At 42.5% G+C, this 17123-nt stretch overlaps 2 protein-coding genes across 2 annotated transcripts in view; one reads left to right on the top strand and one right to left on the bottom strand.

Annotated features, from left to right (window-relative positions):
• mroh1 (maestro heat-like repeat family member 1) overlaps window positions 1-4212 on the top strand; it is a 47584-nt gene extending 43372 nt beyond the window's left edge. The window contains exons 44-45 of the mRNA XM_056285718.1: window positions 832-897; window positions 1507-4212. Of these exons, the coding sequence (XP_056141693.1) occupies window positions 832-897; window positions 1507-1583 (143 nt within the window). The 3' untranslated portion in view covers window positions 1584-4212. The remainder of the gene's footprint in view (window positions 1-831; window positions 898-1506) is intronic.
• A 6146-nt stretch (window positions 4213-10358) lies between these two features.
• LOC130118317 (cholecystokinin-like) lies at window positions 10359-14351 on the bottom strand. Its single transcript, XM_056286732.1, has 3 exons — window positions 14274-14351; window positions 11998-12178; window positions 10359-10519 (listed from the first exon to the last, which is right to left on the bottom strand). Exons 1-3 carry the CDS (start codon window positions 14349-14351, stop codon window positions 10380-10382), a joined length of 399 nt encoding a protein of 132 aa, XP_056142707.1. The 3' UTR covers window positions 10359-10379.
• Window positions 14352-17123: the final 2772 nt, after the last annotated feature.

Raw genomic sequence — 17123 nt, 5'->3', positions numbered from 1 at the left:
ATGGTCACACCCATACTTGCATATGAAACTGGTTGGTGGTTTCGGTTGTTATGCCACTGTATTGTTTATAAGGGTGGGGATACCTGCAGTCAGTTTAGGCTGAAGAGGTCACTTAGATGAGTGATGAAACGTATCTGTCAATAAACGTTGTGTTCAGATGAACTAATTCAACTTTCTTTGATTTTCTTACCTGGAGTACTGAGCATGCATAAAGACCTGTTGCAGTAATGTTCCTCTGCAATTCACAGGAAGTGCTGCACATCCATTCACAGCTGTTGGTTGATTTGAACCTAGAAAAAAAATGCTTGAAATTCATATCAAATACCCATCATTTAGATACTCTGCAAGCTTTGGTAAGAGCAAACTTAAAATTCAAATGAATACTAGTTCTTAGTGTTGAGATACAAAATTTTAAGTGAAAGCTGTATCATCTGTCATCCTTACAAGTCTACACAACTTTAAAAACGTACAAATGTGTAAAACATAATCTCTGTTTTAGGGATGTCGATGCATCATAGTGAAGAAATAGTAAATCTTTATTTAATCAGCATAAAAAAAAACCTCACTGCATTCCTGTATGAGTGAAAGATATTGCAGGTTGCTTTAGCACCCTGTCCTCTTTGTCACAAATGTCAAACTGGAGGGTTTTTGTTGGCTCAGAGTGGACCAAGTGAAACTTGAGGCAGGAAATACAAGTTCAAAAACACAACCCATCTCCCTGACTCCTCCTACCTGTGCCCTGTCCCCGAAGCATTAATCACTGTGTCCCAATGATTTGACACAGATGATTTATAATGTGTGTGTTGTGAAATGTGTGTGCACTCTGATCAGGGTTCCTGTTGGGGAACCTACCAGAAGAACTTCTGTCACACCTTAACATGGGCACTATCACTAAAGGTAGGTAGACCACTGCACAGTTTTTCTCTAAATTTTTCACTAGAAAAATAAACTTGAATTAGAACATAAAATTGTCCAATGTAGGGCGTCTGGGTGGTGTGGTGGTCTATTCCGTTGCCTACCAACATGGGGATCGGTGGTTCGAATCCCCGTGTTACCTCCGGCTTGGTTGGGCATCCCTGCAGACACAATTGGCCATGTCTGCGGGTGGGAAGCCAAATGTGCATATGTGTCCTGGTCGCTGCACTAACGCCTTCTCTGGTTGGTCGGGGCACCTGTGCGGGGTGGGAGTGGACTGGGGGAATAGCGGGATCCTCCCATGCGCTATGTCCCCCTGGTGAAACTCCTCACTGTCAGGTGAAAAGAAGCATGTATCGGAGGAGACATGTGGTAGTCTGCAGCCCCCCCGGATCGGCAGAGGGGGTGGAGCAGCGACCGGGACAGCTCGGAACAGTGGGGTAATTGGCCGGATACAATTGGGGAGAAAAAAGGGGGGGGGAATCACCCCCCCCAAAAGAAATTGTCCAGTGTATTAAAATAAATCCTGCAATAGTAAACATCGTGAAATATGTTTCATAAGTTTCAGTATTAAACAATGTGTTCTCTCAGGTTTGGTGATGCTGCTCCAGGATCCTGATCCTGTGGTGAGAGTGAAGGCCGCAGAGGCCATTGGACACTTTCACTGACCCACGTACAAAATCTGATCGAGAAGAGGATGAAAATGTGTACGTCTGCACGTCTTCTTCGTGATATCACTAGTGGCGGGCCACAATTTGCAGGAAAAGATGGGAGAAAGTCCAGAATATTAGGTTTTCAAAAGACATATAAACTAGTACCTAAAAAACGAAAAAGTGATAGGGATAACATCCAGACACGGATTCATGGTCAAAAGTCCAAAACAGAGCAGTTTTGGGCTGGAAGATCCATTTGAATTAATTTGTCAAAACAGGCGTACAACCAAAGCTAATGCTGCCCCATTCACCACCGATGAAGTAAAATTTTAGAACAAACACTAAAACACGCACACACACACACACACACACACACACACACACACACACACACACACACACACACACACACACACACACACACACACACACACATATACACCCTGTCCATTTGCCACCTTATTTCGCTTTCTCTGGACAGTTACTAAAAAAAACAATGACTGTGGTACTTGAAATATGAAGTGTTAAGTTTTAACAATGTTAGTGACCAAAGACTGTGTTCATCTATAGAGAAGGACCGTGTAGCATGTAACGGAGACGCATGTCCATTGACTTCTGTCAACGAGTTCAGCCCCAACAGTGATCGTCAGAGATGTTGAGAGATTTAAGATGACAGCATCAGAAATCCGGTCACGTCAGAGCATCCAGAAGTTTGTCATTCAAAGGTCAAAACCTTTCTTAAGTACTGTAAATGAAGTTTCCGGAGAGAATATCTAGCCGCTATATGGACTGTCTCAGTGAAGGAACATGACTAGCTGGTAGCGTGAGGATGCTTGCCGCGGTTTTATTTTTAGAGCTTTAATTTTAGACAAAGTTACCATATATTGGTTGTGGTTTGAATTTTATTAGACCACCCTGTGATATCCCTCTTGGTCTAATAGACTGAGTATATTTATTTTTCCAGTGGGTAGAAGTTTTGATCAGTTGAATGTGTGTTACCACGTGGAATCGGACTTTGAAAACATGAAACCAGGTCTTAATTATGTGTAAATGCCACACAAAAGAAAAAAAAAAGCCCACTGGAACCACAGTGGGGGCTGGATTGTGGCACTCTTTGGGGTTTGTACTTGAACAGAAATTCATATGAAGAAAGCCATGATGGTATCTGTGTCAGTCTGTCTAGATACAGGTTGTTTATTTGTCCTTTCGAGCAAACTTGTAGAAAGTCTTGACACGTATATATTGTCAGGTTTTGTCCACTAAAATCAGCTTAAAGATCAACTTCTTAATGAAACCAGTCAGCAATAACCAGTCAGTAACAAGTGTGACATTTGCCCAGAACGAGTTCAGAGTCCTACTGGGTCAGATCAGCCTCCCAGTTAGTTCGCTGCAGTGTAACAGAGAAAGTGTCGGCAATCGGTCTTGAATCCCCTTCACGTGTTTTTTTTTTTTTAACCGAAACCAATCTCAATTTCCAAGCCATGGTGAGGCCCATAATGGGTCTCTGCAACCTGGAAAACTTGGATGATTTCTATCTAGGTATTGATTTTATTTTAGCTCCTACAAATGCCAATTTCCACTGGAGCATTACCCATGGTCCTGTGGCAGCCATCTAAAGTGTGACGAGAAATAAGAACTTGTATATGTCGATTTGATTGGGGATTTTGTTTGCACTCATGCAAGTTTTGTACTGCCACCTCGTAATACTTCAAGGAATAAGGGTCGCTCTGTCCCACACTTTTTTTTTCCTTTTTGTTTGATTCCCACTCTGGCTTAACCGAACAAAAATTCTAGCCAGTTTCTCACTTTCAACCGAGTACTTCCCTGCTGGTCAAACCGTGCCAAATGTTCATGAATACGTCTTAAGAGATTATACTAACTTCAGAATATGACCTCTCGCTCTCCATGTTTTCCATTTGTACTTAAGTGGGCACAGAGAAATGAAGGGTAGAGGTGTGTGTTTGTAATTCTGTGTCATTATGTAAATGTACAGTTTGTAAAATGTCAGTTTGTTGCACTATATGTAAGCATATGTTTTTAACTTATTTCTACATCCTCTATACTTACAGTAGCGCTAACAGGCAGGGATGCAAAATGGCCACTCTATTTTTTTTTCTACTGCTAAGGCATTCTCATAATGTTCAAATCATTTGAAAACAAAATGCCTGTGGCTGTTTCCATGTCTGATGAGGTAAATTCGTCAAATTGACTGAAATGCATGGTGTCATGGCCTCCCTTTAATCTAATCTAATTTGAACAGAAATGAAACATCAATCCCAGAGCAGTGTTTGTGCTTCCTGACTTTCTGCAACCATAGGCCCGAATCATGTGGACCTTTTTAACACTAAAGGTTTGTGCTGAATGTTTAATATTAAATACTTGAGAATCGCTTTTGTGCTTATGTTGTTTATGTATTGTAAAAACTGTTATTGAGCTTCATAACATTGATATAATTTTCATTCTATCTGTTTTCTTTTTTTTAATTGTTGGTTGTGTCAGAGGCCATTGTATGTATGACTTTATGTGTGTTTAGTTTGTGTAGATGTATGCATGCTGTTTTTCATGTAAAATTGGATCGTGATGGAATACTGATGATGGCAATCATTTTTGATTTTAAAATTTGGAAATAAACGGTTCTAGTGAAACTTAACTTTGATTTGATTTGGTTTCTGTTGCAATTCTCTGTTGTCTTTGGTCCTGGCTGCATTATATATTATCCTGAAAAGTTCTTGTATGTTTTATTTCTAGAAATAGAAACATGGTTAAAAGCATACATGCATATGTTGTGTTCCTTTAAAGCCCACTGAGGCAAATATGTAATTTGTGATATTGGGCTATACAAATGAAATTGACTTGACTTTCTCTTTTAAGGATGACATTCCATGATGGTCTGTCAAATTTGTTCTGGCAGGCTGTTCTCTTATTTTTTTGGGAGTTAAAAGGGTGTAAAAAACCATTTTAAATATTTTGAGTGATTTGTTTCGAGAAACAGCGTTGCTTGAACCTCGTGGTCTTCGGGTTATATACACATAAGACTGATGGGGCTCTTTCTACTGTCTAGCGCGGTGTTGGCACCATCATGTGACAGGGTTTTGCAGGAGTGAATGGAAAGATGGATGGAGCCAAATACAAGCAAATCTGTTGAGGAACCTGTTTCAGTCAGCAAGAGACCTGCGGTTAGGACGAAGATTCACATTCCAACAAGACAGAGACCCAAAGCACAAGAAAAGCGGCTGAGGAATTGGGTTAGAGAAAAAAAAAGGGTTTATATATCCGGGAAGAGACCAGAACCGAGGGATTTAACCATGCAAGGTTGATACTGAAATACCTGAGATGGCTTGCAGTTGGGAGAAATACGGTTTTTATTGGAAAAACATATTTTTGAATGAATATTTATTTCCTTTATAAATTGGTTTGGTTTATTGTGTTAGGTATAAGAGAAAATTATTTGAATGCACTAAAATTTGGAGGTGTAGCAGGCGCATAATGTGAAGGATGGTAAATACTTTTTGAAGGCACCTGTCCTACTGACCAGTCCTCAAGGACCCCCTATCCTGTAGATTTTCTTTGCAACCCTGAATAGGTACCTGTTCGTAGTTATTCAACCAATCAGCAGTGACTTGTGTCAGCTTTTGCACACCTTGCATAATTAAGCGCTGTGAGATGATTGGTTGAGTAAGTACAAGCAGGGCTACCTATGCAGGGTTACAATGCAAATCTGCAGGATAGGGGGTCCTTGAGGACTGGGTTGGGAAACACTGGGCCAGGTGATAGCTGGGCTCCACCAGGAGAGGGTGACAAAGGTTGCTATTGCTTTTAGTTACATTCATAAAGCATCGCTTCTCGACACATTTCCTTGAGTTTCTTCTCTGGACCCCCCCCCTCCCCCCATCTTTCCATCGGTCCTTCTCTCGATTATAGGTTCACTGGTCCCGCTTCTGAAAATGCTGCGTGCCTCACTAACGTCAGAAGGAGCTCGCTCCTACATAAGCGTCCTCAGTAGTTTTTTTTTTTTTACAAATTGTATTTATAAATTGCAAGATTGATCAACATCAATCAATCAACACCAATACATACAGACGTATACTATGCCAGGGGTTATGAGGTCAATAAAATGAAAGAAAAAGGAATTAAAAAATAAAGGGGTTCAGGCAATTATATAGTTTACATACGTCAAGAGGTTTTAAGGCTTTTGGGTTTGTAGGAGGCTGACTAGTTTGTACGTGTTGTTGCACTTCATTTATAAAGAATGTGAATAGAAGGTGTTCTGTTATACATTTTACTTTCGTGAATGTGAAATTTTGCTAAAATAAAATATTTATAAAATAATAGTTTTTGTTCTGAATTGCATACATCATCGAAACCAAACCGCACATCCTGGCAGAGTAATGAAAATTGGACAGACACCTCACCAAGGAATATGTCGAGCAAAATCTTTCCAAAAAGTCACAGTATAAGGACAGTTCCCCAACAAGTGATGGTCGTTTCACTAACAAGACCACAGAAAGTGCAGTTAACGTCGATGTCATTTTCGATTTTTTGCAAATAATGTTTTGTCGGAGGGCATCGATGGAGAGGTTTGAAACAAACATCTCGAGGTTTGTTTGTAATCAAGTAACTTGAAGACGAGGACCAAACTTTTCCCCAGCGGGTATTCGGAACAAATCTTCTCCAGTAACGAGTAACTATGGAACAGCGATAATGTCTTTCTGAAGGAGGGATCTGATTCTGATTCTGATTCTGATTCTGTTCTGGGTTGAAGGGCTGGATAAAAAACATATTTTCCCTCACTAGTCCCCCCCCCCCTTTTTTTCTGTTCTTCTCCTCATTGTATTCAGCCAATTACCCCACTCTTCTGAGCCGTCCCGGTCGCTGCAGTGGCGCCCCCAAGGGGTGGCCAGGGGTGGCCACGGCCACCCTGATACTATCCCTGCCCCCCCCCGCTGGCCCCCCCAGCCACGAGTCACATATGCAGAATATGCTTCTGATTATGCAGAATATGCTTCTATCTGATATTTTACATTAGGTGCTGTTCATTTAAATCAATAATGTATATTTTTCTTAACTCATATTGACAGTTTTCAACTAGCCTATACAGTATACTACAACAGCATCATAGAATTCCCGAAATTCAGTCATGGCTTTTGGTTTTGGTGTGCCACCTCAAGATTTTCAGTGGCCCTATTTGGCCACCCCTATGAAATATTTCCGGGGGCGGCACTTGGTCGCTGCTCCACCCCCTCTGCCGATCCGGGGAGGGCTGCAGACTACCACATATCTCGGAGGTGGAGTCACCAGCCTCTTCTTTCACCTGACAGTGAAGAGTTTCACCAGGGGACGTAGCACATGGGAGGATCACGCTGTTCCCCCTAGTTCCCCCGCCCCCCCTGACCAGAGGAGGCGCTAATGCAGCGACCAGGACACATTCCCGCATCCGGCTTCCCACCCGCAGACAAGGCCAGTTGTGTCTGTAGGGACGCCCGACCAAGCCGGGGGTAACACAGGGATTCGACCCAACGATCTCCGTGTTGGTAAGTAACGGAATAGACCGCCACGGCACCTGGACACCCTAATTTTCCCTCAGTAGCGTAAAGGGCGCCGGTGGCCCGGTGACGCAATACCAACGCCTCAGTGCCTCAACAGACAAGTCCGTGGAGTTGGTTGTGTGAGAGTGGATGAACAGAAAGACGGACTCGGTCTCCCTTCTCGTCAGCTTAGTGTGCGTGGCACACCGACCTGAGCTGCGGGACTCTCCAGACACTAAAGTGTTCTTGTCCTCTGACACGTTTCCCTCCGCCATTAGCAGGATAGTCTATCTTTCGAGCTGCGCTGAGCGTTAAGTTGTAGTCTGTAGATCACCATCAGGAGAGTGCCGCAATATTTCTAAATATACATGATGCAGTACAGTTGACAACGTGCTGTAGTACCGTTATGTGTGTGTGCGTGTGTGTGTGTGTGTGTGTGTGTGTGTGTAAAACCGGGACAGACTGAATACGAATCACCTGCGTAGCTACTTAGATCCAAGACAGACAAATTAAACGTGTGTGTGTGTGTGTGTGTGTGTGTGTGTGTGTGTGTGTGTGTGTGTGTGTGTGTGTGTGTTTGCTTGAGGAAGAATGTGATATACAACAAAATTAGAGAGAGAGAGAGAGCGCGCGCGCGCGCCTTTGGAATGTTTTGTTTTAGCCGGCTAAGGTTCCACGTTTGTGAAGATTGGGAAGTATTTAAAAGTCTCTTTAGCGTGTTTTCCTGAAACTACCAGTTTATCTAAACTTGTTGAAATTGTTCTGATGTGAAATTCAATTGTTCCACAGCAGGTCAAAAACAACCACCTTTTTGACTCTGCACAGTTGCAGGTTGTGTAAGTGTGTTTATGTGTATACACAATACATTGAATGTGTGTATGTATCTCAGATTCTGCGTATCTGTGCATCTGTGATAAATCTTAAACTGTAACTAAAACCCTAGATCTTTTTTGTGAATTTGCTGACATTTACAGGTTATAAACTATCTAATGGTTAAACACGTTTCAGGCTGGTCTTGGTACTCTGTGATGTAAGCATAGCAGGATAAACACAGCTGCAGCTTATAACATTAATAATGGCTCTGTGTGATTTAGATGTGCCAGCACACCTATCAGCACGGGCAGATAGACAGACAGAGCCAGCACTAACAATTGTCAGTAGTGCTGTCAATGCTGGTTCTTTGGCACGCCTACATCCAACAGACCCATAGTGTTATTAGCTCTGTGTGTGTGTGTGTGTGTGTGTGGTCTTCATAGTCTTCATTTGAGTACATGTGCATGCACACAGTAATTACATTGCACACTGTGAGTGAATGCATTTGAGTTTTATTCTCTAACAGACAATTTAATATTTCATTTATTCTCAAGTCAAATACTATATCAGTCACACTACATCTCTCTTTCCTACACACGTCTTTTGCCTTTTTGTTATTTTCAATAAAAATCATCTATTTACGCATATTGATATTGCTTTAATTTTACAAAAATTTACATCTAATACATTATAAATATAATGTGTTTTCTGGAGACACCATCTGTATTTCCACACTAACAGCTTTGTTTTACATCATTGCTTGGTGTAGGTTCAGGTTTGTAAAATGGTCAGCCACATTGCAGAGAGAATCCTTTATTTTCTTGTGATGACACAGGTCGACCCTAAAAACGATTTAACCGCAACCTCTTTTCCTTTCTCCTCATAAGCATTTGGTTTAATTTCATTAGAGACCCGAAAATGGCACATGAAACTAGGCTATGTTAGGACACTCTGTTGTCATAGTTTCTTAGTGAAGGAATAGCAGCTTTTCATGACTGGTAACCTCAGAAAATATCTGTGACCCCAAACTTTCAAACAAATTTAAAATGGGTTTTTTCCCCTCAGGAGCGCAGCTATCCCCTCAGGAGCACAGTTTATCTGGCAACCTGGTCAATAGAGATTCATCTTCATGGTGTTTACACTGCCTCCTTTTGGTCCAAGAACTGGCCAGACCAATTTTAATTTTCTTTTCAAATTATGATAAGACGTTCTTTCAATTAGGCTGGAGATTCCTAATGATATTCATATTGAGTATTTCATCCTAATCGCCACCAAAACTGCCTCTGAGTTTCATTACGTTATTGCGTAGTCATCACCTTGTGCTTTGAATACGGTTTCTTGTGCTTTCTACACTGCATGTTTGTATCCCAGGGTTACCTCATCATAGTCTTATTATGGGGAACATGAGCGACAGGGATGATGTAGCCTCTGGAGCTAATATAGGAGCAAGCTATTGGCCCCAAGTGGTACTCTGGCCAGACTGGAAAAATAGCAGGTTAGTTCAGGGACTACTTGCACAATGATAGCAAAGATAGAGACTTTAACTTAAATGCACCTTGAAAGGCCTCTTATATAACACAACTGTCACACAAACTAACAGCCAACCTAAAATGGATTTACTTGTGTTTTTTGAACTGTGATATCTTAAATAAAACACTTAAAAGAAAAAGAAAAAACAAGTGCTGCCGAGAGCAATATTGTTGAAAGGGATGAGATTATACAAATAATAAAAGGAGAAATAATGCGAACTGTTAAAATTTGTTATCAAAATGCACAGTTTTTGTGAAAAGACCTGTCATTTGTACCTTTCTTTGTAGGAATGAGCCAAAATGTAGATTCGAAAGAATAAAATACCCATTAGATGACAAGCAGGGTCAATGTCTTACAGCTAGGGAGCTGCGTGCTAGGAAAAGAAAAATCAGAAGATGTTGCATTTGTATCACTGAGACAGATCATATTAATATCTGTGTCTTTTGTTCAGACATAACAAAGGCAGATGTGTCAAATGCTGGCTACATTCATTGTATGTCTGTTTTTACCACGATAGTAAGGACAGGTAACTTTAAGGGGGCTAGCTTGTCTGTCTCCAAACAATATAGTCTTTATCTCTTTATTTATTTTAAACACGATGATGCAACAAGAGAATATTTGACCTGTTTAAGGCTCAGATCGGTTATGTATTATATTTTGACAGGGGTCCCAGGGCTATAGATGCTCCAGAGTGCAGTTAGTCCAGAGCTGCATACAAAAGATCCCAGATTTAAGTGCAATGTTAAAAGGGCTCATGTGTTAGGGTTCGGATTTAGGGCTCACGGATTTGGGGTTATTTCATTGCGAACTGTAGCTATCTACTTTGTGCTTGCTTAAGGCTATATGCAATCCAGAATCTAGTTAGCCTTGGGTTGGGCTTATGTGTGTGGCTACGGCGGTGTAAGGGTTAGGGTTCCTGGTGCAGAAGTCGAAGGTCATGCCATTAGGAAGAGTATTCATACTCTTCAGCACTACGACGTCCAAAGTCCAGCCAACCCATGTAATCTCTGTCCTTTATCCTGTGGTTAGGGCCTGGGCCACTGGCTCTGCTGCTGAGGGAGGATCTGGTGTGATAAAGAGAGCCTGGAGGTGACATGGAGAGAAAGGAAAACAGACAGAACAGGTAAGTTCCACAGGGATGAAGACATAATCGTAACAGGGGAAACATAGTGGGTCATCCCCCGAATATTGATAAATGGTAACCATTGTGCCATCATCCCATTCAGCTGTCACCTGTCATTACACAGCAATTTTATCTCTAACATTACCATCTTAGTCGAACCGAAATTGAAACACTGATGTTTTCTATCATCACTTTAGTCATCATCCATTTTGTACTATTTCTACTGGGAAAAAAAAGTATAAAAGGGAGAATTAAGTTTTTCTGTTTTTCTTTTTAAAAGAGCTCCTCTTAGTTCAGCTTCTCTCAGCTATCCTTCGTTTGCCTGATACTCATGTCGTCAGACACACTCATTTACATGCAGCCAACCAGATAGCATCATCAAAATGCGAAACCCTGCCCACTCTTACTGCCAACTCTTGTTTGTACTTGTCACTCAATGCTCAGCTCATGAATATTAATGAGGACTAGAACGCTTCCTCGCAGTTCATTAAGCAACTGAGAACCGTTTTGGATGAAGGTGTGCCCCCCCCGCCTCACAAAATTAGTCACACAAATTTTAAAAAAAAACAATGCTGCTGAATATTTTATTATGCTGTGTTTTTAGAAATGAAAAGATAAATCTGAGTACTGATTTCCGTCTAGCCTTTAAAACCAGCCGCATGAATACCAAATCTCCCTGGATGTGTTTTTTGAAGTCACAGTCGATGACTTGTTTTGTTACCATACGTGCAGGTTGACTTGTGTTTTCCATAGTCCTCCTGTAAAACTTGTAAGCGCAGCAGGTCTGTGTGCTACACAGAGTTGACGGAGGGAAAGACATAGACACACAGTGACAGAGAAAGAGAGGAGAGAGAGAAAGAGAGGGAGACAGAGGTGGGGGAAATGGATTGCTAATAATAGAGAGGGTCGGTAAGTGGAGGAAAAATTAGGTGAAGATGAGAGATAAGGAAATGATGGAAAGAGAGGTGGATGAAGATAGATGGATGTGAGGTGGTATAGGGAGGGAGGGAGAGACATGACAGTTGGATGAGGGGGAGATGGAGGGGAGAACAGAGTTAGATGTGAGGGAAACATGGAGCGGGTGATGAAAAGAGAGAGGAGGAAGGGATAAAGGATAAAAAGAATGGATGGGATGTTGCTCTCTCTCTCTCTCTTCCTGACGTTCTCAATCTGTAACGAGAGCAGATAATTGGAGGCAAATTCATCGCAACTGTTCAACCCATCCATCTCTAGTTTTCCCTCCTCATCCCCTCTCCTCTCATGTCTTCCTCAAATGTCATTTTGCAGCAGTCTGGGTTAAGGTAAAATATCCACTTGAACAGGTTGGATTCTTGTTTGAGCATAGGGGACATTTTGCTGGACTCTGTTTCTCTCTCCTTAACTTCTCTTCCATTTCTCTGGCTGATATAAGTTGTTAATAATGAGATTAGCTGCTCACCCTTGCTGGATAACAGTCTGGCCAGCAACTGGCTGAGGCTGGCGCGAGGGTCTGCGTTTTCTTGGGCTTCGTTGTAGTTCATCAGTGGTCCTGAGGGTAGAGCTGGAGCCGAGCGGACCTGGCGCGTGAGACGGGGTGAGGCTGGTGGCTGGCTGTCTGATGGAGGAGCCTCAGCCACAGACTACAGTGAAGAAGAGAAGAGTTAAGAGGTATGTCATACTGTTTCCTTAATTGGTTTTCTATATGTGATAACAACATCCATGTAATCCATGCTGCTACTGAGCAGATGGGGTTTGCCACCTTACATCTGACTGGTGGGTGGTGACGGCTTTTCAGAGGTGGTTTTTAAATTCTAAATATTACATAAAACTTCTGCTTTGTGAGATGGGTTGTCAAACAAATTTTGTATAAGCCAAGTACAAATTCGTTGACAACCAACTGAGCTTGTGCGTGCTAAGTTGTGTTGATGACTTGCACAGCATAAAGACACAAGGATGCAACAGCGTTTCCTTCAACTTTATAAGTGATTTCACTGAGCAGTCTGTTTTACTGAGAGGAAGGTGTGTAGTGGTTGGTTGGAAGGAAAACCTGCATGCTCCCAGCACACCATGGTACATGGTTGGCAGTTACAATTTCGTTTAGCAGGTGTTTTTACCCAAAGCGACGCACACATCTGAGTTAATATAACACAAGCAAGGATCTAGTCAGAAGGCGACAACGTGAGTAAGGGTAAAAAAAACTAGGTTCAAGTCCGATAGCACATAGGTGTCAACAGGCAGTGCACAAAAGCAATGCATAGGGTGCATCGAAGCGATTTTTTTTTTTTGTATTTTATCAATAACATCATGTGTGGAGGTGTTTGTGAAAGAGCTGGGTCTTTAGCTTCATCTTAAAGATGGAGAGGGACCCAGTTGATTGAATGGAGTTTGGTAACTCGTTCCACCACCAAGGAACTACAGAAGAGAAGAGTCTAGCTAGTGACTCAGGGCCCTGTTGTGGCGGAAGTGCCAGGTGCCTGAGTGGGACTGAGTGTAGACCTGAATGAAGGAGTTCAGGTAGGCGAGACCTGTTTTAGTTGCTGTTTTGTAAGCGAGCATCAAGGTTTTGAATTTGATGCGGGCAGCTACTGGGAGCCAGTGGAACAAGTGAACAGCGGACTGACGTGCTGTTTTGGGTTGGTTGAAGACCAGATGTGCCGTTCTGGATCATTTGCAGAGGTTTGAAAGTGCATGCAGGGAGACCTGCCGGTAAGGAGTTGCGGTAGTCAATGTGTGATATTACAAGAGCCTGTACCAGGAGTTGTGCTGTATGCCCAGGCAGGTAGGGTCTAATATTCCTGATGTTGTACAGGGCAAATCAGCATGACTGAGCAGTCGAGCCCGCATGAACCTTAAAGGTTAGTTGGTCATCAGTCATGACATCCAGGTTTCGGGCAGACTTTGTGGGCATGAGTTGGGGTGATCCGAGCTGGATATTGATCTATTGTTGTAAGGATGGACACCACACATGTGGTGTAGCCTACACTGTAGAAAAAAATAAACCGGGATTCCCTCAGTTCCAAAAACAGCTGACAGTTTAAAGATAGACCATTTCTGCAGGAGTCCCTAGTATGTACTGAATGCATGCATGTGTATGTGAGTGGGTGTGGGTGCCTCCTCCGATACATGTGGAGTCGCCAACCGCTTCTTTTCAACTGACAGTGAGGAGTTTCGCCAGGGGGACGTAGCGCGTGGGAGGATCACGCTATTCCCCCCAGTTCCCCCTCCCCCTCCGAACAGGCGCCCTGACAGACCAGAGGAGGCACTAGTGCAGCGACCAGGACACATACCCACATCCAGCTCCCCACCCGCAGACACGGCCAATTGTGTCTGTAGGGATGCCCAACCAAGCCGGAGGTAACACGGGGATTCGAACCAGCGATCCCTGTGTTGGTAGGCAACGGAATAGACCGCTACGCTACCTGGACGCCCTGTGCGGACATTTTTCAGTCCCCATGAAGAAATAAGGTTATATATGGTCTAGGGGTTAGGTTTAAGACTAGTGTGACAGTTGGGATTATGGTTAGGCTTAGGTCAAATATCAAAGTTAGGCATGAGAATCAAACTCAGGGTTAAGGTTAGGGTTCATGTGAGGGGTTTGGGGTTAGCGAAATAGGATTTTGAAATTCTTGTGCCCTGTGTGTGTGTGTGTGTGTGTGTGTGTGTGTGTGTGTGTGTGTGTGTGTGTGTGTGTGTGTGTGTGTGTGTGTGTGTGTGTGTGTGATTTTACCGTCGTACCATGGGCTTTGAGGGCAGACTCAGAGAGCCGGTGGACAGCGCAGCCACGAGAACACACACACAGATACCTGCATTCATGGCTAGGGAAGGGAAGAGGGACACACAAAGAGAAAGACGGATGAATTATATACACATTTTACCTGTTTACGTGTACTTGTCTTTATCTTTATTAGCTGTTGTGTTGTCACATAGCTCTCTGTCTCTGTTATCCTTCCCCCCCTCACTTACAATTGCTCCCTCATCAGGTTTGAACTAATTAGAACCAGATGCTTTTGAAGTAAAGCAGTAATTTGGTGTTTGGCGAAAGGAGCAATTAATCATTTCTAAGCTGCACTGCGGGTGTGTGTGTGTGTGTATGTGTGGGGGGGGGTAATTATTCTAGCATCTCACTCGCCCCCTCCCTCGGTGGCAGAACAAGCACATAAGAACATGCAAATACACAAACACACACACACACACACACACACACACACACACACACACACACACACACACACACACACACACACACACACACACACATACACATCCCACTGGTATTGGTCTGAGGAGTAGTACTGTCAGTATTAACAATGTCCCAAATGACTTGGACCAATTAACAATCATTCTCCCATTTTTCTGTCCCATCTTGGCACATGGTAATAATTTACTCCCGCCATTTACTGCATAGCACTCACGTGTAAAAATAGACGTTGCCCTCAAAACCAAGGTTCAAATCAGATTTTTGGGGGGGGGGTGAATTTGAGCTCACTCAGAAACATCACCCCACCTTGTAAGTTTCTGAAACGCTTAAAAGCTGTATGAAGGGGGCAGAGATTGCAATTTTATTCAAAGACAAAGCTGTAAATTCCTTCACTACGTCAGCGAGACCGTCTCAAAACTGATTTTAAAACAAAAACTCAGATTCCAGGTGGCTTCCTCCAAATGATCGGATTGATATTTGTTCATTATATCGTGAAAAAATAAATGCACATTGGATTTCCCCCCCTTTTTTTTCTCGTTATGTTCAACAAAAAACGTTGACTATTTCAAAGGTACTACATGCACGGTGGGACCACATGGTGAGTGTGTGTGTGAACATGTTTTGTGCGCTTGCTGATGGTGCTGATGTGCTGCAGTCATCTCCAGAGACGTGGTGTTAGTTGTAATAAATTATGTTTTCTGTTCGCACATCCTCCCACAGCACAGGGGAATAACGGTAACGCCGGTCATTCTGACACTCTCAATCTCTAATTGCTCTAAAAACCTAATCCCTCTGTCTCGGTTTCTCCTCGTCTCTCTCTTTCTTCTTCTTATTCACTCTCAGGGGAGACACTGGTGTAATTTTCTCAGGCTTTCTCTTCCTTTCTCTCTTCCCGTCTTCCCTGTTCAAATGTTGAGGTTCTCATTCACTAGCCGCAGACGTGGGAGCAATTTTTAAGATGCATGTGCCCAGACAAAAACTGCATACACACCGACCAAAAAAGAAGAAGAAAGAAAACAGAAAAAAAAAGAAAGAAAAGGCACAGGAGAAAGCCCTGGTCTGTTTGATGGCTTCCCGTCTGGTTCTCGGTTGTTTAAAACAAACTCGTTGCTCCAAGGAATTTCTGACCCCCTCCAGACAGAAAAATGTCAAATAGTCATTCAGTAGGATGAAGTGTGTACCTGCGTTGGCATGCATTACTGCTGATGTCAGTTTATTCTAGATACTTAACCAGGCTTTTTCATACCTGAGTTCAGAGCTACCGCCAGTCATTGTAATCTATACCTATATGATTGTTTGAATGTATCCATCCATCTATCTATCTATCTATCTATCTATCTATCTATCTATCTATCTATCTATCTATCTATCTATCTATCTATCTATCTATCTATCTAAGCATTTATTGTCCTAAAAAGTGGTGGACATATGTGTTTTAAGTCATTTCATCGTCTCGATGTTTCTTTTAACTGACACAGACGGGACTGTTTGGGTTCGTAATAACTTCATTGTCAAGTTTAAAATGGCACAAAGGGACATCAGCAATATAAAGAGTCACTTTCTTGATGCTGATGCGAGTCCAGTTAACGGCTGGCTGAATGTAAAGTCTCTTCTCCTCTCCTCTCTGCATCAGCTGCTGCTGCAATGCAATCTATCAAGACAACTGATATTTAAAAAATCGATCCGATAGCAAACCTGTTATGATAAGGGTAAATATAATTGGGATTTCATTTGGCCAGAAACGGCAACAAAAGTCAGATGGCGCGATCTGTATTTTTTTACATGCTTCAGTGAACACACTCACATTTTTAATTGTCACACATGTTTCAAATATTTATAAAACTATCAAATGAATAAATAAATGAGGTTTTCTCTCCCTAAATTTTTTTTTTTGTGTTTGACTTCCCAAAACTGCATTAAATTTTACTGGTGAAAATGAAAAAACAGAAAGTTGTAAATGAGCTCAAACTGAGAAAAGCGAAACTCCTAAAAGGAAGATGACAATAAGCTCAGCAATGGGAAAACAACAACAAGACTTAAGTATAACGAGAGAATAAAGGGGGAAACGGGGTAGGATCCACCTTGCTTGTGAGCAGTTGTTCCTGAATTTTTGTAAAATATCTTGTGGCCAACAAACAAAAACGGATACAAGAAAAACCACAAAACACTAAATGGCAAAGTTGGTTCTGGGTCTTACCTTCGATTGTTGCGGAGAGGAGACGAGAGGAGGAAGGGAGGCGAGGAGAAGGTGTACAGCTTCACTCCGAGTCTGTGAATCTGTGACAGTGAATGAGTGGGGACAGGAGTGGTCCCTATATAGTGACAGAGGCTGGGGGGAGGGGGGGTAGATGGGAGGAGCTTGTCTCTGGTGCACAGACTGACGCAAC

Source organism: Lampris incognitus, chromosome 9, assembly GCF_029633865.1.
Source record: "Lampris incognitus isolate fLamInc1 chromosome 9, fLamInc1.hap2, whole genome shotgun sequence".
Lineage (NCBI taxonomy): Eukaryota > Metazoa > Chordata > Actinopteri > Lampriformes > Lampridae > Lampris > Lampris incognitus.
This window is presented reverse-complemented; position numbering and strand designations above follow the sequence as displayed.

Excerpts from the sequence above, each read along its gene's own strand:
- LOC130118317 (XM_056286732.1), bottom strand. The coding sequence starts at position 14,351 with ATGAATGCAGGTATCTGTGTGTGTGTTCTCGTGGCTGCGCTGTCCACC. Across the intron at positions 12,179-14,273 it reads GTCTGCCCTCAAAGCCCATG|TCTGTGGCTGAGGCTCCTCC; the intron begins GTACGACGGTAA and ends TCTTCACTGTAG. Across the intron at positions 10,520-11,997 it reads CAGACTGTTATCCAGCAAGG|GCTCTCTTTATCACACCAGA; the intron begins GTGAGCAGCTAA and ends TGTCACCTCCAG.